This window comes from Lolium rigidum, chromosome 1, assembly GCF_022539505.1.
Source record: "Lolium rigidum isolate FL_2022 chromosome 1, APGP_CSIRO_Lrig_0.1, whole genome shotgun sequence".
Taxonomy (NCBI): domain Eukaryota; kingdom Viridiplantae; phylum Streptophyta; class Magnoliopsida; order Poales; family Poaceae; genus Lolium; species Lolium rigidum.
Genome location: NC_061508.1, coordinates 69,771,620 through 69,795,052, shown reverse-complemented (window position 1 = coordinate 69,795,052; position 23,433 = coordinate 69,771,620). Strand labels below are relative to the sequence as shown.

General features: G+C 44.0%; 1 protein-coding gene across 1 annotated transcript; it reads right to left on the bottom strand.

Annotated features, from left to right (window-relative positions):
- Positions 1-15,589: 15,589 nt before the first annotated feature.
- On the bottom strand, positions 15,590-22,483 carry LOC124698623 (putative 1-phosphatidylinositol-3-phosphate 5-kinase FAB1C). Its single transcript, XM_047231363.1, has 11 exons — positions 21,922-22,483; positions 21,125-21,817; positions 20,888-21,041; positions 20,461-20,799; positions 19,442-20,161; positions 19,020-19,351; positions 18,819-18,945; positions 18,286-18,447; positions 16,865-18,178; positions 16,508-16,774; positions 15,590-16,167 (listed from the first exon to the last, which is right to left on the bottom strand). Exons 1-11 carry the CDS (start codon positions 22,170-22,172, stop codon positions 15,913-15,915), a joined length of 4,614 nt encoding a protein of 1,537 aa, XP_047087319.1. The 5' UTR covers positions 22,173-22,483; the 3' UTR covers positions 15,590-15,912.
- Between the last annotated feature and the right edge of the window lie 950 nt (positions 22,484-23,433).

Genomic DNA, 23,433 nt, shown 5'->3' with positions numbered 1-23,433 from the left:
TGCGCTTTTCTTGGTGTTGAACGGATTTGCTACCACGCCAATGCTTGCGACGGTGGCGCGCGGGTATACTCGCGGAACTTCCTCCACTTCTCCTTCATCCTCGCTCTCGACTTCTTCCTTCAAATCGGGGTCTTGAATATCTTCCTCCAAAGGCCCCTTGTCCTTGTTGTTGGAGACCATGGTGCTTCTAGATCAAAAACAGATCCTGGCAGAAAACAGCTCGAAACAAAACACGACGAGAAAACGATATACGGACCTCTGGGGATCCGGGGGATTATATAGCAGATATTTTCACGACAAAAGGAAGGCACCAGGCCGAAAACGAGTGGAAACGGGATGCCGAGGGGCTGTCCCCATAGGGCGGCGCGGCCAGGCTGGGGCCCGCGCCGGCCTATGGGGGCACGCCCTCGTGCGTCTCCTCCACTCCGTTTCGATCTCGTAATTTTTCATATTTTCCAAAAATAGCAGAAATATTGTTCGGAAAGTTAAACGCGGACTTTTTATTACTAAAACTGTTACCTATTCAAAGTCGAACTCTGCAGAACTGTCAATTTGGTTTTTGATGAAAGCTTCCGGAGTCACCACTTGAATAACATCAATATCTTCATTATAAGAATCTCCAGAAATATAATGCTTGAGTCTTTGTCCATTCACTACTTGTGTAGTATCATCTTTCAGCGAGGCAATTTTTATTGCTCCTGAACGATACACCTCCTCAATGATATACGGTCCTTCCCATTTTGAGAGTAATTTCCATGCAAAAAATCTGAGACGAGACCGATACAATAGAACTTTATCTCCAACATTAAATTCTCTTTTAATAATTCTTCTATCATTCCATTTCTTAACTTTCTCCTTAAAAAGTTTAGCATTTTCATAAGCTTCACTTCTCCATTCATCTAAAGAACTCAATTGTAGCAACCTTTTCTTACCGGCAAGTTTAAAATCTTTATTAAGTTCTCTTACAACCCAATAAGCTTTGTGCTCTAGTTCTAAAGGTAAATGACAAGCTTTTCCATAAACCATTTTATAAGGGGACATTCCCATAGGATTTTTATAAGCAGTTCTATAAGCCCACAATGCTTCCTTTAACTTACTAGTCCAATTTTTTCTAGATTTATTAACAGTCTTTTGCAAGATAGATTTAATTTCTCTATTTGATAATTCTACTTGCCCACTAGTTTGAGATGATAAGCTGAAGCAATTCTATGATTAATACCATATCTAGCAAGAGTTTTTCTAAAACCACCATGAATAAAGTGAGAACCTCCATCAGTCATAATATATCTAGGTACTCCAAATCTAGGAAAAATAACATCTAAAAGCATTTTTAAAGAGGTCTCACCATCAGCACTTTTTGTAGGTATGGCTTCTACCCATTTAGTAACATAATCAACAGCGACAAGTATATGAGTGTTACCTTCTGAAGAAGGGGAAGGACCCATGAAGTCAAATCCCCAACAATCAAATGGTTCAATAACAAGAGTATAATTCCTAGGCATTTCATTGCGTCTAGAGATATTACCAACTCTTTGACATTCATCACAAGATAAGATAAACTTCCTTGCATCTTTAAAGAGCGTTGGCCAATAGAAACCTGACTGTAGAACCTTTTGTGCGGTTCTATCTTCGGCGTGATGTCCTCCATAAACACTACCATGACACTTACTCAGTATCTCTTGTTGTTCATATTCTGGAACACATCTTCGCATAATACCATCCACTCCTTCTTTATATAAGTGTGTGTCATCCCAAAAATAATGCCTCAAATCATAAAAGAATTTCCTCCTTTGCTGAGCTGGAAAGGTTGGAGGCAAGTATTTTGAAACAATAAAGTTAGCATAATCAGCATACCAAGGACTATCTCGCGAGCTCACCTTTATTACAACTAATTGTTCATTTGGAAAACTATCATTAACAGGAACAGGATCATAAGCAATATTTTCCAATCTAGATAAATTATCAGCAACAGGATTATCAGCACCTTTCCTATCTACAATATGTAAATCAAATTCTTGCAAAAGAAGCACCCATCTAATAAGCCTTGGCTTAGCATCTTTCTTTTCCATAAGGTACCTAATTGCATTATGATCAGTATGAACTGTGACTTTTGAATCAACAATATAGGATCTAAACTTGTCACATGCAAAAACTACGGCTAATAACTATTTCTCAGTTGTAGCATAATTTCTTTGAGCAACATCTAGAGTTTTACTAGCATAATGAATAACATTCAATTGTTTATCTACTCGTTGTCCAAGGACAACACCTACAGCAAAATCACTGGCATCACACATAATTTCAAAAGGTAGATTCCAATCAGGAGGTTCAACTACAGGAGCAGTTGTTAAGGCTTTCTTTAGAGTTTCAAAGGCTTCCTTACAATCATCATCAAAAACAAAAGGTACATCTTTTTGAAGAAGATTAGTAAGAGGCTTTGAAATTTTAGAGAAATCTTTAATAAATCTCCTATAAAAACCAAGCATGACCAAGAATACTACGAATACCTTTAACATCCCTAGGATAGGGCATCTTCTCAATTGCTTCAACTTTAGATCTATCAACTTCAATACCTCTCTCAGAAATTTTATGTCCCAATACAATTCCTTCATTAACCATAAAGTGGCATTTCTCCCAGTTAAGAACAAGGTTAGTTTCTTCACATCTCTGCAAAACTTTATCGAGGTTTCGCAAACAATTATCAAAATAATTCCCATAGACAGAAAAATCACCCATGAATACCTCAACAATCTTTTCACAAAAGCCATGAAAAATAGCAGACATGCATCTTTGAAAAGTAGCAGGAGCATTACATAAACCAAAAGGCATACGCCTATAAGCATAAGTTCCATAGGGACAAGTGAAAGTGGTTTTCTCTTGATCTTTAGCTCTAACAGCAATTTGTGAAAACCCAGAATAACCATCAAGAAAGCAGAAATGAGTATTTTTAGACAACCTTTCTAACATTTGATCAATAAAAGGTAAGGGGTAATGGTCTTTCTTAGTAACTTTATTAACTTTTCGATAATCAATGCACATTCTATACCCTACAACTACTCTTTGAGGAATGAGCTTATCATTATCATTAGGCACAACAGTTATTCCTCCTTTCTTAGGAACACAATGCACAGGACTAACCCATCTACTATCAGCAATAGGATATATAATACCTGCTTCAAGAAGTTTTAATACCTCATTCCTTACCACATCCTTCATCTTAGGAATTAGACGACGCTGATGTTCAACAACAGGTTTTGCACCATCTTCCATGTTGATGGCATGTTGGCAAATAGCGGGAGAAATCCCCTTCAAGTCATCAAGAGTGTAGCCAATAGCTCCTCGGTGTTTCTTCAATATTTCCAATAACCTTTCTTCTTAAAAATGTGAAACCTTAGCACTAATAATAACAGGATATGTTTTCTTATCATCAATATAAGCATACTTAAGATTATCAGGTAATGGTTTCAAATCAAATACAGGATTTTCCTTTGGTGGTGGTGTTATACCTAGATCTTCAACCGGTAAGTCATGTTTAAGAATAGGTTGATGAAGGAAAATTTCATCAAGCTCATCCCTTTCTTCCCTAAAGACTTCACTCTCACTATCCTCCAAATGTTGCTGCAAAGGATTATTAGGAGCAAGAGCAATAGATACACACTGTTCAACTCTAAAATCATCATTAGGCAAATTAGCTTTATAAGGAGTGTTAGCAAATTTAGAGAAGTTAAACTCATAAGATTCACCATCAAATTTAGTAACAATTTTCTCCTTCTTGCAATCTATAACAGCTCCACAAGTATTTAGAAAAGGTCTACCAAAAATAATAGGACAAGACTTAGTAGCAGCAGAACCAAGTACCAAAAAGTCAGCAGGATATTTAATCTTACCACATAAAACTTCCACATCTCGAACAATACCAATAGGAGAGATAGTTTCTCTATTAGCTAGCCGAATAACCACATCAATATCTTCAAGTTCACAAGAACCAATTTCATGCATGATTTCCGTGTAGAGCTCATAAGGAATAGCACTAATACTTGCACCAATGTCGCATAAACCATAGTAACAATGATCACCAATTCTAACAGAAAGCACATGAACATTGGCTTTCCTAGACTTATTAGGATGCGAAACAATATTAGAAGCATCTTCACAAAAAATGATATGACCATCTTCTACATTTTCAGTCACAAGATCTTTAACTATTGCAACAGCAGGTTCAACCTTTATTTGCTCCTCAGGTTCTATAGGTCTCTTTGCACTTTTATTAACTACACTAGTTATAACAGAATACTCCTTCATTTTAGCAGGGAAAGGAGTTTTTTCAATATAAGCTTCAGGAAGAACATGATCAACAGTTTTAATTTCAATACATTTACCTATAGGTGAATTAGTTTTATCTTTATAAGGTTCATGATACTTATCAAAATTCTTCCTAGCAAATTCAAAATGAGAGGCAAAAGCTTTATAAAAATTTGCAACAATTTGAGAGTCAAGACCATATGTAGCACTCATATTACGAAATTTATCAGTATCCATAAAAGTTTCAATGCATTCATAATCATAATTTATACCTGACACTCTACCTTTGTCATTCTCCCATCCTTCAGTATTTTCTTGGATTCGATCAAGAAGGTCCCATTTAAACTCTTCTTTATTACGTGTGAATGATCCAGAACAAGTAGTATCCAGCAAGGTTTTATCTTGAAAAGAAAGTCTTGCATAGAAATTATCAATGATGATATTACCAGGAAGCTCATGAATGGGGCATTTGAGCATTAAAGACTTCAATCTCCCCCATGCTTGGGCAATACTCTCTCCATCATGACGCCGTAAATTATATATGCGGTTTCGGTCTTTGTGAATTTCACTTGGAGGATAGAATTTAGAGTAAAATAGAGGCACAATATCCTTCCAATCAAGAGAATGCCCATCCTTCAAGCAGTTTATACCAATGCGCCGCTTTACCGACATAGCGACATAGCAAATAATTTCTTCCTAACTTCATCCATTGAAATACCCGCACACTTGAATAACCCGCATAATTCATGTAAAAACAGTAAATGATCTCCAGGATGAACAGTTCCATCCCCTTCATAGCGGTTATCCACAACACGTTCAATAATTTTCATAGGTATTTTATACGGTATTACTTCCTCACCTGGCGCCTCATCCACTACCGTTGCAGTAGTAGTAGATTTCCCAAATAGAAATTCAAGAGAGTATCTCTCCATAATGACTTATAGCAGACGAGCGAAACAAAATCAGCACGTACAGTAAAAGTTTTCCTTACCAATTCCACTTACCAATAGCGCTTCGCTCCCCGGCAACGGCGCCAGAAAATAGTCTTGATGACCCACAAGTATAGGGGGCGTATCGTAGTACTTTCGATAAATAAGAGTGTCGAACCCAACGAGGAGCAGAAGGTGTTGACAAGCAGTTTTGATGAAGGATTCACTCTAAATGCTCACAGACAAGGTTTCAGGGGGTTTTGATATAGCAGATAAATAAAGTACAAGTAAGTAAAATGCGAGAGTAATAATTGCAGCGAGTGGCCCAATCCTTTTTAGCACAAAGGACAAGCCGGTTTGTTTACTTATAATGACCAAACGTTCTTGAGGACACACGGGGATTTAGTCTAGTGCTTTCGCTTCATATAGTTGATTAATCTTCATTGTTTTGGTAAGTGTTGTGTGGGTGAACCTATGCTAATGCACCGCCCTTCCTAGGACTAATATATACTTGTGATTATACCCCTTGCAGGCATCCGCAAATACAAGAAAGTAATTAAGATAAATCTAACCACAGCCTTAAACTCGAGATCCTGCTATCCCTCCCTGCATCGATATACCAACGGGGGTTCGAAGTTGTCGTCACTCCGGCAACCCCACAATTAGCAAACGAATACAAGATGTACTCCCCTAGGCCCATAAAGGTGAAGTATCATGTAGTCGACGTTCACATGACACCACTAGAAGAATAACACCACAACTTAAATATCAAACCATTAAATATTACTCAACATAGATCACTACTAACATTTGGACTTCACCCATGTCCTCAAGAACTAAACGAACTACTCACGAGACATCATATGGAACATGATCAGAGGTGAAATAATGATTAATAACAATCTGAACATACACCTTGGTCCAATGGTTTCACTCAATAGCATCAATAACAAGTAGTAATCAATACCGGGAGAGTTTCCCCTATAAAATACTCAAGATTCAACCCTAGATGTTACAGCGGAGACGAGGTGCAGCGGTGGAGATGGCGGTGTCGATGGTGGAGATGATGATGATGATGATCCCAATGAAGTCCAGCTCGATGACGGTGACGATGGCGTCGATTTCCCCCTCCGGGAGGGAATTTCCCCGGCGGATTCCTGCCCGCCGGAGAGCTCTTTTCTCTCTGGTGTTTCTCCGCCCCGCAGAGGCGGCTGTGTCTATTCTCGCTTATCCCCCATGCCTTAGGTTTTCGGGTAGATGAAGTACGCGAAAGAGAGGAGGCCGAGGGGGGTCGTGGGCCCCCTCCCCACATAGCGGCGCGCCCAGGGCTGGGCCCGCGCCAGCCTATGGGGGGGCCATGGCGGCCCTCCTCGGCTCCTCCTTCTGGCTGGCTCATTCTTCTGGAAAAATAAGATCTTCGGTATAATTTCCGTCAATTGTTGATCTTTAGAAATATGGTATCCTGACGGTGCTTTTTCCAGCAGAATCCTGACTCCGGTGAATAATTCTCCAATAGTCATGAAACATGCAAAATAAGTGAAATAACATAAGTATCATCTCTAAATATGAAATATATGAATGAATAACAGTAAATTATGATATAAAATAGTGATGCAAAATGGACGTATCAGTCGCCGACATGTGGGAGCCCGCCTCGCTTTTTGTTGTGTTCGGTGTCCCCGGAGCGTCCCCTGTGGGGCGGGGACGGGCTCGGGGAGCCGGACACTGTATCGGGCCGCGCCGGACAAAAAAACGGCTTTGAGGGACGCGGCTGGGAACGTTTTTTTGTCCGTCGCGCCACAAATCCCTTTGGGAGATGGTTTGGGGGACGCGACTGGAGATGCTCTAAGAGAACCTCCACCGGTGGCGTCCTCCAAATCGCCGGCATTGTCGTACGGGGGCGCCAGTATCCCACACCGGTGGCCCCATACGGCAGCCTCCAAAAAATTCAAATGTAAAAACATTTAAAAAACAAAATTCATATGAATTTATACTAGGGATTTCTATTTTCGTGCCCTCAGGTCCTTAGTTGTACTCAGTTTTCCCTAGCTCCTTAGTTTTTCCTCAGTTTTCCCCGAGCCCTTGTTTGAAACCCGCAGAAGCAGCTCAGACGGCAGGATTCCCGTTTAGTTGACCGTTCTGTCACGTGTGGGGCCACGTCGTGTGGGGCCGCGTCGTGTGGGGCCGCGTCGCGTGGGGCTGGTAGAAAGGGACCACGTGGGACAGGACGAGAAGCGTTTGGTTGCACGTGAGCAGGAGCTGGGTTCTGTCTCTCTCGGCCCCAAATTGGCATTATTAAGAGCACCTTTTTCCCCTCTTTCTCTCTGTCCTTTTAACCAAATTAGTATCAAATCTAGAGAAGCTTGCATTTCTGTCTTTCTTCAATTATTTGTGCCTTTTGGCCCTCGTTGTTTGCCCAATATGGCAGCAAATCTAGTACTCCCTCTGGTCCATATGTATGTAGTTAAATCTAGAAGCAAATCTCCATGGTAATGTACGATAAATTCACAGTCATAAAAAATCGAGAAAACTAAGTAGGGCCAACAAAATATAGTAGAATAGGGATAGATAATATGGATATATAATAGGGATCCCTCCCTAGATAATAAGCTGCATACACAGCAGCCAACATAGTAACAGGTTCTTCACAGCACCATCATACTAACATAACAACAAGGGATCCCTAGCTAACAACAAAATAGGAGGCAGCAGCAGGACACGTCCCAGGACTCCGCCTACCCCATCTGGCTCTGCCTCCACTTGTTGCTCCTGCTCCCCTTGGGAGCCTTGGGCTTGAGCGAAGGCATGCACCCGGCGGAGATCTCCACCCGCTGCAAGCTGCGGAGGTGCATGCCGAGCGCCCTGTGCTTGGCGCGGAAGGAGTGGACGTTCACCGTCGTGCCGACCTTGGGGAAGGTGTTGCCGATGTTCTCGGCATGCGTGACGACGCAGTTGAAGTCCGTGCCGCCGAGTCTCCTAGTGCAGAAGGGGCACCTGTAGACATCTTTGGCGAAGTAGAAAATGTACTGGCTGACCTGCAGCCTCCGCAGCACCTGGCGAGTCTTGACGTCCTCCTCCTCTTCGTCGCTGCCGACGTCGCTGCCAGACAGCTGATCCATATCAAACAGAAACTATGAGTGAATGAGTTGCAACGATGACTTACGTGCATGATAACAAAGTTAGGAAAAACAGAGTCAACCTCAGTTAGAGTGGGCATGATTATATATCTACAGAGAAGGTGTTAGCGAACCAAAGCTCATGCACAACAGATTTGTACATAGCAATGGTTCGCTGAACCCTCCCTATAAAAATTTGTGCCCAACGATTCATCATAGGCAAAGATCTGAACTTGAACACATTCCAGATCTGAACTTGAACACATTCCAGATTATTTGCAAAATTAAACGGTTGATATCTTTTGATTAGTGCATAAAATAACTGATTGAGATCCCATGATTACTTGCATAAATTAACTGATTGAGATCCAATTATTACTTGCATAAATTAACCGAACGGCCGAACCCCAAATCTTAAACGAAATCAAGAAGTGATCAAAACAAAATGGAATAAAATCGGCGCAAATATTAGCCCAATACTCATCCATCTATAGATCCATCTACACCAGCAAAAATAGGGTTCAAAAAGGAATGGGGAACAAAAAAGGAAGCAAGCCGTAGTTACCTTGTTCCATGGGTCCTCCAGGGAGGTGTCGTAGGGGTTTGGGGGCGGGACGTACGGCACAGGCTCATAGGGGTCACATCCCGCCGGGATCTGACCGCCACCGGCGGCAGCAGCCTCCGATGCACCGGCGGCGGCGACGACCGTTGAGGGGACGGCGTTGAAGAGGGAGGCGTCGCGCTTCTAGCCTACTTCGACGATGGGATTGGCATTCTCCTTGTCCATCTCGCCGGAAGAGGAAGAGGGAGAGGGTTTTTTTTTTGCTTTGAAGAAGATTATGGGACGTGAGAGAGTTGGCGTTGCGTGAGCGAGTGAGAGTGACAGAGATAGTGCCAGGAGGCGTCTATAAAGGCGAGGGGTGGTTAATGCAACCCGCGTCCTACGCGTCCACAGTTGCACGTCTGCACCTCTTGGACTTCTGCAACGCGACACGCGCCACGATTTCATGTCTCGACTTCTCCACCGCGACCCGCGTCTACGCGTCAACAATTGCACGTGTCCTCGAGTCTAACCCTGGAAATTTAGATATACTCAGGTATACCCTCGAGTCTTGTACTAGCATTTTTTGTGTGCTCTGTTTTCCCCTTGAGTGCTAATACTGGTTAGTGCAATATACTCAGTTTTACCCTCAAGTGGTTGGTCAACAGAGAGTCAACAAATGGGATTAACTAGTTAAATGAGTCATTTATTGTGCAAAAAAATCCGAAAAAGAGTGGCACTTACTCATGGAGTCTTTACCACAAATTACCACTTCTCAAATCATAGATAAATCATAGATAAATCAAGTTTTACCACAAATTGCCACTTCTCAAATCACCTAGTAGCTATGAAGGTGCGTGGTTTTCCACAATAAGCCCTTCCCAAAACAGCTTCCCCCAAAACATATTTTGTCTAAATGAGGCCACAATTCTCACACTGATGTATATTGGCATTGCAAATAGTTTGAGGTAGGCCAAGATGGGTTTCATTGTATAAAACACGCATTTTCTATTTTTTAAATCTCAAATTTAAATCCCTTAGTCTGTTTACTACTCAGGTGCCCTTGGTTTCTTGATAGTACTCAGTTTTGCCCTCTCCCTTCACAAATTCTCGCAGACGTGCAACATTGCCCTGATTGGTCTAGCCCATGTCACACGGATCGTGCCCGCCGACCGTTGATCGTATGATCTAGGGAACGGGCAGGATAACCCCTCTCTCTCTCTCTCTCTCTCTGTCGGCGGTTAGCTTCCACCCTCTAAGTATGCTAAAGGGCGGTTTTCTGTATTATTTTTCACGCGCTAAAAATTATAAACTCTTTTAGGCATTACTTTTCACGCAAAAAATGATAAACCATCACCGATTTGTTGTTGCCATTACTTTTCACGCAAAAAATTGATAAACCATCACCGATTTGTTGTAGCCATTACTTTTCACGCAAAAAATGATAACCATCACCAATTTGTTGTAGCCATTACTTTTCACGCAAAAAAAATGATAAACCATCACCGATTCCCTTTGTTGTAGCCATTACTTTTCACGCAAAAAATGATAAACCATTACCGACTTGTTGTAGCCATTAATTTTCACGAAAAAAATGATAAACCATCACCGAGTTGTTGTAGTCATTACTTTTCACGCAAAAAAATGATAAACCATCACCGATTTGCTGTAACCATTAATTTTCACGCAAAAAATGATAAACCATCACCGATTTCTTGTAGCCATTACTTTTCACGCAAAAAATGATAAACCTCACCGATTTCTTGTAGCCATTACCTATCTTTGTATAGAATGATAAACCTATCACGTATGATTTTTGAGGTCATTTAGAGAAGGTAGAAAAAACCTAATTTGTTACAAAAGCTGGTTTCAGTGAGACCTCTCATGATGCCATACCTATAACAACAAGGAATATATAAAAGGGAAAGTTTCACAAAATTTGAAATTCAGGGTGAAAATGATGCCATACATGATGCTGTTTTTCGAGGTTTTGACCTGAAAATAAATTGGGTATTATAAAGGGAAATAAAAAGTTCGAAAAATATAAAAACGAAACAATCTGTCTATCTATGTATAGAAGATCAGCTGTATGAAATTTGAGGTTATTTAGAGAAGGTAGAAAAAATCATCTTGTTAGAAAAGCTGGTTTCAGCGAGACGAAATGGCATGCGCTAAAGCAAAGTGATTTTTTCGAACATCTCCAAATGACCCCAAATTTTCCATACATGATGTCATACGTGTAACAACAAGGAACCCTATCTAAAAAGTGTCAAAAAAGTTTGCCCAACCGTATAGCTCTATCAAAAAGAACCACACCATGGCGCTAGTATAATTTTGGGATAGTTACAAACTTTCGTTACCTAACCTTCAACATGAAACTTGTTTCAAATTCATTTTGACCTACAAGAAACAAATTCCACCTTGATTCGAGCACCACAGCCTCCAAACGATGCCGATGCCGATATCGTCATGGTCAGAACGGCTATGCTCGCCGCCACTGCTAGGTCAACATCGGGATGCACCCTCAATCCCGTCCCCTCATTCGATCACTGACACACCAGAGATACCGCCGAGGCCAATGCCGAACGTACATGCTGATGCCAATGCCGAACATGCATGCACGCCGCTGTGGGCACGGCCACGCTAACCCGCTATGCTTGACGCCACAGACCACCGCGAGGTCTTTCCCTTCGCCACCACACTCTTCTAGCACCCACCTATACACGCTAGAAAGGAGAGACACTAGTTTTCTCTACATTGCTCGCGTTCGTGTCCGACACGGTCAGTCAAAGTTTTGAGGTAGTCGTCGATGTCGTCGACCATTTCTTCTCTTCTTTGCATGGTTAAACGCGTCTAGTTCATATCTATCTAATGCGTCTGGTCTCGCCTCATGCAGTTCTTTGTGGACGTCGATCTCATCTCGGCACCCCGCATGCCACCTCCTCCGTCCCATCGTTGTAGAGCTTTGTTTAAAAATCTAATCCTACCCGTGTATTGCCCCTTGTATCAGCGTCATGGCCCCACTTGTCATTCGATATACCGAAGCCCCACTCGTTCGCGTTTTGGTCAGGGATACAGCGATGCTTACGGTCAAACAAAGATGGATGGTCCGACGTGTCTTTGCGGGCTCTACGTGGCCCCACTAGTCAGAAGATAACGGTCAACCGTTGGGCAACCGGCTGTTACATCACGTGTGATGGTTTCAGACAAAGGCTTGGGTAAAACTGAGGAAAAACTAAGTAGCTGGGGAAAACTGAGCACAACTAAGGACCCGAGGGCACGAAAATAGAAATCCATTTATACTATATACAAAAAAGTGACTCGAATTTAAACTAAAAACTAAAAAAACTAGGGGCAGCGTGCATCAAAGGCGCTGAAGTCGAGGTTGTCGGCGTCGTCGGAGAAGTCGAAGGACCAGTCGTCCTCCTCCTCCTTTGGCACCGACGGCTTAGAAGGTTCGGCGAGGTCGACGAAGTTCTCGCTGTGGTCCCTGGCAGACCACACCGCCGCTTGCCGCAGGTGCAGCGTCATCTGCCGGTCATCCTCCTCGACGGAGCGGCCGACGATGAAGTGCTGCCCAGGTAATTCCTGCACCTCCATCTCTCACCACCTCTTCTTCGCCAGAGGAAGTGGTGGCGAGCCCGCGATGTGCACCTCCTTGAGGCGGCGGCGTTGGATCGACCCCGTCGTCCTACGGGCCGAAGCCGAAGATGCGCGCCTCGCCCGTCGTGGATGACGACGCCACCCGAAGGAGGCGCGTGCGCAGCCGAGCGCATGTGGCCGCCAGCGATCGATGATTTGGTGAGCGAGCTCCCAGACACCGTCGTCCTTGCCGGCGGCCCCTGTAGAGGCGGCGCCTCCGGCGCCATGCACTCCGCTTGCGGGTAGTAGAGCGGGATGCATGGGGCCGCCGCGGATGCGCTGGCGGTAGCCGTACTCTGCCAGCGTCGCGTCGACGGCGCGGCCTTGCCACCAGGCCCGACGGCCGACGTGGTTGAAACGGCCGATCGCTCGGCCAGCCGACCGCGCGAGCTTGATTGCGTGCTCCTCTTCAAAGCGCCGCGGCCACGTCGGGCTGTTGAGCACGTTCAAAGGCTGGCTTCTGTCCACCGGTGTCATGTGCTTCCGTCGGTCGGTGGCTAGGGCACATATCTCCGGTCCAACCGGTGGCGGCGGTGGCACGGCGTAGCCGGCGCTGGACATATGCCACCCGTGCGGCAGCTTGTACTACAGCGGCACGGGGATGCGCTGCCAGTACAGAATGTCCGCCTCGTCGTACGTCAGCTGCAGCGAGCGGAGCGCGCCGCCGTTGCCATCGGCCTCGTCGTTGTGCGCCATCACGTCGGTGGGTGTTTCGCGCGGCGTCTGCGAGAATGGCGGTGGCGACGGCTAGGGTTGGAAGACGGGAAAGAAGAGAGGTGCATCGGTGAGGTTTTAAGGGCGGTGGCGGACGCGCATTGAAGGCGCGCGGGGGAGGTGGGTGGACGCCGCGTGGCCAGTCGCTGCCCTCATCGCCGCTTCGGTTTCCGCGCGGGAGACCATTAACGCAGACGACCAACCTTCCCGCGTCGTTTCCAACGCGAACCTTCGCTTCCTCTCGCTGCCAAGGCGGCCCCACCCACGTAAACCGACGTGCCGCGAGGCGTTGGGCCCGATTTGCGCCCTTCGCGAAGAGGCCAGCACGAGGTTGTCGACGCTTCTATTTGGCTTGAAATTACGCCGACGCTTTTTAGACGTGAGGAAATTTTCGATGTCAGCCCCAAAATGCTATCAATGCCGTTATCGGAGCCACCGGTGGAGATACTCTAAGGTTCGCCACAGATGGTGGTCGTGGGGTGGGATTTGGAGCGGCGGTGGGTTGCGTCCATGGCGGTGGCATGTGAATTCCAGCGTGGAGTCGTCCCGTCGACGAATAACGGCGGCGTGCAGGTGGGGAGGGGATTGCGAGGTTTCGACCATAAAACGCCTGTGGCACGTGGGACCGAGTCTCCGCGTCTCTCGCTCGATCCTACGGTCGGAAGGAGGATGCGCTAGATTCGTCAATTTAGCACAGCTATGATGCTACAGCATACATGCATTTTTCTCAGATCGCACATCGTAAGGCCAGCGCTTTCATAGATCCCAGCCAACAATTGTATAACCGAATTATTATGCATGCGCGCCTTCCGCCGGTGATAGTGGGTTGGGTTAGGTTAGCCCCCGAAAGTTCATATCAATTGGATTCATGTACTCGTTGAAAGGGTATACGGTGTATAAACGTATCGGTTTTTTTTTGACCCACGTTGGATGGATGTGGTGGTCGTCGTCTGTTGTCATTTTCCATTCTCATATACCGTGACCAGCTCGTTGCAGCCGCAGGTTGTCACTTTACATTCTCATGTACCGTGATCAGCTCATTGTAGCCGCCGGTGACGGTGGTCATCTCCAATCTAGATCTGCTTCGATGGATACTTGTTCGCCCGATCGCGGAAAGGATCCGGCGTCCAACGTTGGCCCGACTCCACCCTCCCACGGCCGCCATTCATATGTAGGGTTTTGATCCCTTCATCTTGTTGAAGCCGATCGATCCCTCACTACCGCCATTTCCACGCACCTCGGTCGATCGTAGAAGATGCGACCGCTTACCTCGGTGATCTCCTATCCTTCCCGCATCCAGTGGAGCTTGCTATTTTATTTGGTAAGCCATAATCGTAAAAGTTTTAAACCGCCTATTCACCCCCCCCCCCCTCCCCCTCTAGGTGGCATCCGTGTCCTTTCAAGTGGGGTATAAGAGCCTTGAACTGTAAGGGCCGAGGCCTCCGAAAAACACTCGTTGGCACACCACTACTAGCCCCCCATCCACTCTAGTCTTGGTTGTCGTTGCATCTGTATTAACTTTCGCACAACCTGATGCGGGAGGTATGCATCTCCGTGTTGACCCAGCCGAGGCGATTTTTCGGTGCCTCCCACCCAGAAGTGGAGCTTGATATAGCTCACCTAGGAACCTTCTGACAAACATGATCGTATACAAAGGGTTTAGCTGGCCTCCATCATGGATAAGACGTCGTCGCGCATACTAGATCGCCCAGAGAGTAACCACCATCTCAACAAAAGCAGTATGATCATCGAATGTGCTGAGTGGTTCAGTGGTTTCCTCGTTAGAGCCCATACACAGCGTGACGTCGTGCACTCTATGAGGAAGTGCCGTCAGGAGTCTTCCACACCACAAACTGAACATATGCTTGACATAACCATATTTTGACGATGACGTACATCTCCCGTCGGAAGAGACTAGTGAGCTAATCGCAATAGGTGGCATAGAGGACTTTTTTTTTTTTACAATAGGTGGCATAGAGGACTTGACACTTGAGGGCCTTGGTATCCATCTAATTCTCTGAGTTTGGTACGGTCCTATTTTTCTATATGCCGGGCTTTCCTGCAAGGCCCATCAAAGATAGAAGCAAAAACCCACTTGATCTAACAACATTCCCCTAAAGAGTACATCGAAGTTTCCTAACAATACATCAAAGTGCGCTGATATTTTTTATTTATTTTTGCGGCACCTCTTATCTTTTGTTTAAATTGTGTCGCTTTTTTTTCTAGAAAACAGCGAGTATATATACAATATAAAGCACACAGCGTCAACGAATTAACCACAAACACCTGGCCATAGACATGTCCTCACCAAAAGAATAATCCATCTGAATAAGACAATCATGGCGTAGTTTGAACCCACTTGTAAGGAACCCATAGAGTATTTTAGTTCCTTTCCATTTCATGTTACAATGTATGTTACAATGTTGAGGGAAATTATAAAATATACATGTATCGATCCCCAGGCCTGCCTGGACGGACAGCCTGGGCCAATCCTTTTCCGGTGATCCTGCCAGTTGCAAACAAAAAACAACATACAAAAGGCACAGATCGATCAACTACCCTAACAAAAAACAAAGTTAAAAAGAAGATGAAAATAATGTCCCGCTTCCCAGTTCCTGTCACCCCATCATACACTTGAAGAGGCAAATAATAGCATCAAGTGGCTGATTCAAGGCGACCATTGGTCAGGGACAGTTAGGAAGTACTTTGACATGGCCTTCCTGAACCTCTTCTTGTACTGATCCGGAGAGATGATCGTCGGGAGCCCATCCTTGGAGCCCCCTAGGATTCCTGATGCCTTAACCCAAGTCTCCAGCTGTTTGTCCCAGGTGTACTGCCGGAGATAGTCAATAATTCCTATCACCAGCTCCTTGCTTTCTTCGTCGATGCCAACCAAGAGAGAATAGTCCATCACACCCACCGACTGAGTAAAAGGAGATGCGCAACACAAATGAGATTTCAATATTTGCAGAACTATATCATCGTTGCAAAAGTTAATTAGAACAATCATTCAGATTGAAGTTGTCATCCGGAAGGTATCAAGATTTCAGCCAAGCCCAGGGTGTCTGCAGACTTGGCCAACCCAGATCCATCGTCCAAGTAGCCAATTAAGTAATAACTTATGTGTTATTTGCCACATTGACTAACCAAAATCATCGACCAATTTGGCAACAATGTTAAGTTCTACATACTAGGTCTGTGCACCCTAGAATATAAGTATGTAACTTCCAGACGTACATAACATAGCAAGTAGAGTAACTTACTGCCAGAAAAGAAGTATCATTCCAGACAGCTCGTTCCAACCTTCTTTTTGCTTTGCTTCCGAGAAATATGGGCTTTGTATGAAGTGTCTCTAATAGATTGAGATCCAAGAGAACCTTGTTGTTTCCTGATGTATCAGGGTTGTAACGGGAACGCAAGGATCCTTTCAGATCATATATTCTCGATACCTTCCTATTGAAGAATATGTTTTCCATGACCATTACCTCCACCTTCAGTTCCTTTCCATCTTTCATGTTCTTGCCAATGACCTAGTGCATTGATGGGTCACAGTTAAGTTAACATGTTTCAATCTTACAAGAAACTACAAACACATGACAATAAACTAGAGCGTTACAAACCTGGTAAAGACCAAGGACTTTAGCAAGGCAAAATGGGCTTCCAGAAGTTACGGACTCTGTTAAATACTTGAAGTACTCAGCTGCGTAGTCCTCAAATGAATCTAACTCTGTCCGGGTCACTTGCTTTATGACAAATCTGTCATCCAGCGTCTTGGCAAAGTATGCATTGCTCTTGCCACCTTGAGCACTCCATCTCTTGCAGCGACTCATAGAACGGATGTAGTCTAGTTCATCTGCACAACACTTTTTTCTGATTGCATCAAACTGCTTTGCAAAATAACATGTTACAGAAAATTTTGCCTTCTCTGCAGAACATGAATCTTCATCCTCAAAAGAAACTGTCAAATGAGTATCCTTGGAATCATTTCCATTTCTAGGTTGAGGTTGGTCAGAAACATCCAATTCATTCTGTGGCAACACGAAACTATGATATTCCGGAACAGTCATGGCATGGGCTATTATACTGGATGGCTCATTATCATAAACTGGAACGACAATATCCAAAACACTTTGAGATAGAAGCATACGACCCTCGCCATCCATCACACCAGAAAGTGATAACGTATTCGTGAATGTCGGGGACAAACCCCTGCCTGTTCTCTCAAGTGCCCTTGGAGGCCTTTGGGAATAAGCTCTTCTTATGCTGACATTTGGATCGTCGACAGATGATAATCTATTTCTGAAATTGATTCCAGAATCAAATGATCTGATTCTAATTGGAGCCATGACATTCTGGAATGAGGAACCATTCATCAGGGCAGTAGGTAAGACTGGAAGTGTCTCCACGCTAGAGCCAGTCCATGCGAAGTCAATTCTATCAGAAAGATTCGATGCAGAAGACTCCGACTTCTCCAATGTCTTCTCAAGCTTAAGTTCAGCAGCCACCACCCCATCACTTTGTATTTCAGATGGGCCCGAGACAAAGTGAAGACCAGCAGAACCAGTATTGCCTTCAACAGACTGGTGGTATACTTCATCTATATTGGTTTCCAGCCCGAAATGTGACAGAGTTGTGTCACCCTGTTCTCTTCTGAGCAATGGTTTCCCAGTATCTGTGATGGAGAAACTTGAGCGAGTATATTCTACTGAATTCCGCATATTCTCCTGCTCACTAGAAATCTCAGCCTTCGACTCTTCTAATAAGCTTCCAGGAAGCTTCTTAGGACAAGGTGCATCAGTTGCCATAGTATGATAGTTTTCCTTGGTGAGTGAGTGCATCATGTGCAGTCGGCGATCCCATACTTGGGCATCAAGTACAAGCTCTCGCCTCACGTGGTTGAGGTCTAGAACATCGATAGTTTCTTCACCTGGAACCTGAAAATGGCGTACATTCACGCAAAAGGAATCAACAATCAGCACATCACGTAGCTTACTGCACAGTTTAACAGCAACTAACATCACCATGTAAATGTTTCACTTACGTCATACTTCTTCCACTCAATTTTAATCAAATCCTTAAGATCAACAACATGTTTATACAGGCGTGCCTTCACGCTCACATCTTCTTGGGCTAAGACTGTTTTTTCAAAGCAGTCAAGTTTATCAGAAATCACCCTGTAAAGATTATCCTTCCTATTGGCTACCTGAAAGAGAAAACAACCATTTAAGTAGGGCTATAATTTCACAGAAAAATATGTCAAAAAGGGGAATTTTCAGCATCCATCTAACGGATGTTTGTCCCAGCTTAACTTTGCTCCACAGAGTTGCTTTGGGAACTCATGGTCAGAGAAACCACAAGACTGCTTCTTAGAGAAGCACAAAAAAGCACTTGCATTACCGGGATAGTGCGGCGTAGGGAGATGGGATGGTGAAAGGTTAAGAAAACACTTCACCACAACTTATATCTTTAGTTGAGCTTCAGCTTTTTTTTTAAGCTGGGTATATCGCTCAGATTGAACTTTAAGCTAGATCAAACAGGAAGTAAATGAACAAACTTATATTTAAATTAACATACATCACCAGCCTCCTCAATGAGCCAATCTTGAGTTATTGGACAAGCAAAGTCTAATACTGAGGGCGGCAAGTTGACAGACAGGATGTCTACAGGAGAATAACGGAAGACAGCAACCATGCTTCCAGACCTGTTCATGGAGAATGGCAACATTTACATTGGCCCTAAAATTTTAAAAATCAAATGCAAGAATCTACCACATACCCATAAAAACGAAGACAGTCCCTCTGGAGGGAATGTCCGCAGCAGGCAACTCGATTGGCTGTTGTGTGATTTGAAAAGCTAAGCTCGAGAAACTTCCCAAAAGAAAGTCCACGTGCCGCATCAGACATCACTACTCTTTGTGTTGGAGGAGGGTTTCCATCTTTTGATTTGCACCGGAGGCACCTGTGCCACATCCATATCTTCCCATCATTCCGCCAAGGCAACTTCACGGATGCAAGATTTTTTACACTGATTGTAAGACTGCCTTGTTGATGAGTATAACATTGCACATGAGATTCTGCAGGCTCCTTGCAAGACGCACAGCATGAACTCTGGCAACAAAGACCAAATATATTAATAAAGTGGTACACATGACAGCTTGTAAGCAAAGAGAAAACTGGATAGGTTTGAGAACACAATACTTGATTAAATAAATCTTCACGGAAATATCTCCCAAGCGGCTTGTCAAAATTACCATAGAACTTTATGCGCAAGAGCTGAGATTGCTTGCATACAATTCGTCTCTGAGGGCACGCAATTGATAAGGAAACCAAAATGCTCTGTGCATTATCAGATGTTGGGAAATACTCAGCAGGGTTCTCGTTATGATCATGTATGGCTGCTCCTGCATTTTCTTCATCTGATATATGATGCCAACCATTGTCCAAGTCATTTTCTACTCTAGAAGTCCCACCAACCATCGCATCTCTATGAACAGTTATGCCTAGAGGTGCCACACAACCATTATCAAGAGATAATCTTGGGGAATGAGAAGATGTGCCATTAGCGCCACCAGTGTAATCTTCCTGAAAGTTACTTTCAGGAGGAGATTGATTGGTAGATAACAATTCTGAAGAACTATCAGGGAAACTTGGCATGATGCATCCATTTTCAGAAGTTCTGTCACTAATGATTTGAATATCATTTGAAGCATGGGGATGATTACTTAAGGAACTATTCCCACCATTCATGTAATTCTCAAGTGGAAGAACTGGAAGATCTAAAAGGATCTTTGGTAGAATTGCACCCTCATCCGCAAGATATGAGGTCTCAAGTGATAGTTGATATGCTGCAAATACAGCAAACTGTAAAGCAAGTTTGACCTTCCTTAACTCTTCATAGGATGTGCCTCTTAGAAGGACCTAAGCAGAAACATATTAATTTGTTAGTTAAGTCATAAAAGTTTTATTTGATAAGTCATACACTATATGAGAACTGACTAAATAAATAGGCCCCGAAGAGTGGTAAAACATTTGAGAACCTAAGACAAAAGGTGCTTCGCAATACTCAGCAGAACGGGCAACATAATGGGGAAAATTATAACTGAAGTACAAGTGTAAAGATTTTAGAAACAAACAACATGATGCGAATTGACACTTAATTTCTCATGACATGGAATATTGATGATCTTTGGAAGGCAATGGACAGTTTTATGCATTACCGTGCAGCCCAAGCGTCTTGGACAACCATCAAAAAACATCAATGTCTTGACTGATTTTCTGTGTAAGTCCTTTGGAGCCAAAGTTTCTGAAACTCTTTCAATCCAGAAAGCTTGGCAGTGTCCAAGTCTAGCTGAAGTGACATTGTCAATGGATGAAGCAATTTGACCGCCTGTGCAGCGTGATATCCTTTCTAGAAGTGATCGCTTGACATTCAGTACTAAAGAGATGTCTTTTGCAAGAAGCTCTTGAGCATACATTGGAACACTTTTTTCAACCAGTAAGACATGAGGTCTTTGGGCCACTATCTTTGCAACAGCATTTTTAAGATACTCCTGTTCCTGTACATGTAAAACTTTCCAAGTCAACCATGAACATACCAAAAGCTGTTGGATAAATATACTGTAACTAAAAAATGACAGGCTTTACCTGTTCGAGAAGGCTGTTTATGGATGCTAGTTTGTTTGTAACCTTTTGGTGTTCCAGTGCTCCTCCCAAAAGAAGAATTCTGGGGTTCTCATGCGCTGACACCATGCGTTTATGCTTTACATTCTTAGAGCAAACAACGCCTTTAATGAAAGTACTGCAAACAGATGAATAGTCATTTAGCTCCAAAACTATCATGACAAAGATCAAATAATTGCTCGATACAGTTATAATGCATACCTATTGTTGGGATTCCCAGACGCTACACATTTGACTTTGACATAGCTGGTGGGATCCATGCTACCACCTTTGCTTGTGTCTGGTCGGACAAAGGTAGCTGCTTGCCATGCTAATGAGGATACGATATCCGACCATCTATCCACGAGATCAACTCCATGGCCTTGGAGCAACTGGGACACAAGAGCCCTAAAATGCCCATGTAAAGCATTCCTCAAGAACTCCTTATGAGCTATATTATGTTTTCCATCGATCCCGGATAAATCGTCACAACCGCCACTGTCATGGTTACCATGCCCAAAGTTCCTCCCATCAGCGTTGTCATAGTCATCATCATCATATTCAAAGAAACTATTTTCAAAGTCATCGCCACCATGCTGAGGCGATGGAGGAAACCATATTCCATTACTCTCAAAGTCAATTGGATGTATGGTACTGTCATTCTTTTCACCATCGCCATTGGGTGAATCCATTGAGCTAGAAAAATCAAGATCATCATAGCCATGGCCAGAACTTCTGTGACCATTTAGCCCCGATCGTTTCATAGGACTTTGTACCGGGCTTGAAGCCAGCCTGAATGTGTAGAGCCTACTAATACTTGTGCTCACGGAGTCCGTATCAGAAGTATCTTGAGAAAGCTCACTACCCGGGGAGAAATACCGGTCCGAGTCCTCGCCATCGTCATAACTAATACTCCTACAACCAACAAATTTTATTCATTAAACATGATAAGTTTTTTTTTTGCGGGTAAACATGATAAGTTATGCTCTCCAAGGCATGTACTGAAGTCAACTACTCACCCTGGCGTTGAGCACCGGAGAGGGCCAGGCGAGGAGAATCGCCGCCATCCGACAGACCTCGCCGAAGACGGCGTCCGGACGCGCTCCGGCGGGGACACCGGAGGCCCGTCCAACCCAGCACCGCGCTGCTCCATGGCCCCACCTCGGCCACCGTTAATAGGCCGGCCGCCGAGGTCGGCGCTGTGCTCCCAGTCCGTCATCGCGAGGTCGGTACTCCAAGAATCGGACCTCCGCGCGACGGGAACTCCCATACAAGCAGCAAAACCACAAAAATCGGCTGCCGGAGGGGGCCCAAGCCTCTTGATTTCTCAGTAGACGACTCTGTACCCGAATACACACCGACAAATCACAGAACAAGAACAGCAACCAAGCCACACCAAGAACTACACAAATCGTTAGAGGGGAGCTAAAAGGGACCCCGCGAAGCGCCTAATTCTAGCGTTTGTTGGGATCTGCAACTCCAAGGCATTTCCTCGAGCATGTGGCGCGCAAGAAGGCGGCAGCATGGCTCGAGCTACTCCGGCCCGTCTGCTGCTGCTGCTGCCGCAGCGGGAAATCGTCGGCGGCGGGGAAGCTGAGGCCGAGGTGGGGAGAGGTAGAGGAGGATGAGGGGAAGGGGGAGGCGCCCATGGAGGGAAGCTTTTGCGTGTGGGGGGAATGGAGGAAGATATAGAGTAGAGAAAAAGGCAAGCGCGGTAGGAGGAGAAAAAAAAAAGAGTTCGGTGGGTGTGCTGTTGATTTTAGTATTTTTTGCCACCTTTTAAATTCGTTTCTTTTTCTCTCTTTTTTCTTCCTTTTTATTATCATCAGTCAAAGCCAATGGGTAATGGACTTGTGTTTGAAAAAATCTGAGAATAAAAGATATAGCTTCTGTCGCTTTTTTTCCATTTCGTTGAAGTTGAACGGTAGATGGAGTATTTTTGTGTGGTGATGCAATATCCGGATTCTCGGTTTGAGTTGCCATTTCCCATGTTTAGGATTGAGTTTTGTGCCACTTGGCATGAGTTGTTCCCTATTGAGACTTTGCCACATATGCGTTGCGCTGCTCTATTTTGATTCCTCTGGGTCGTGGTGTCATTTTCGTGTCACCAAATGTTGATAGTAGATGTAGCTTTATGTAGTTTATTACATTTGGGACGAACCGTTGTCTTTCCGATTACAGGCAAGGTGTTTTTTCACCCTGGAGCATATGCTCCTGGTTTTTGAAATAGTTTTTTAACATAGTTTAAAATGTTAAAAAATTAAATAAAAAATTGACGTGTACATCTAGTTATTATATATGCTCATAAAGTCGTTTCGCGGAAAACCGACATAATTTGTGTCATGTAAAAAAAAGATAAATTTTGGTGCTTAAAAACCCTTTCCAGAAGACATTTCTTTATCTTTTTTACGCAGGACACAAAAATATCTATTTTCCGTGAAACTGGGCGTGCATACATGTAATGTCGACATATACGTGCCAAATTTTTGTTCAGAATTTTTTTGATATATTCAAATGCTTTCTTGGGTACG

What these genes read in the sequence shown, in the direction of transcription:
- LOC124698623 (XM_047231363.1), bottom strand. Translation starts at nt 22,172, where the DNA reads ATGGGAGTTCCCGTCGCGCGGAGGTCCGATTCTTGGAGTACCGACCTC. An exon ending in TCTGGGAATCCCAACAATAG is followed by an intron (nt 21,042 to 21,124) that starts GTATGCATTATA and finishes ATCTGTTTGCAG; the next exon opens with TACTTTCATTAAAGGCGTTG. An exon ending in GTGAAGATTTATTTAATCAA is followed by an intron (nt 19,352 to 19,441) that starts GTATTGTGTTCT and finishes CTTTGTTGCCAG; the next exon opens with AGTTCATGCTGTGCGTCTTG.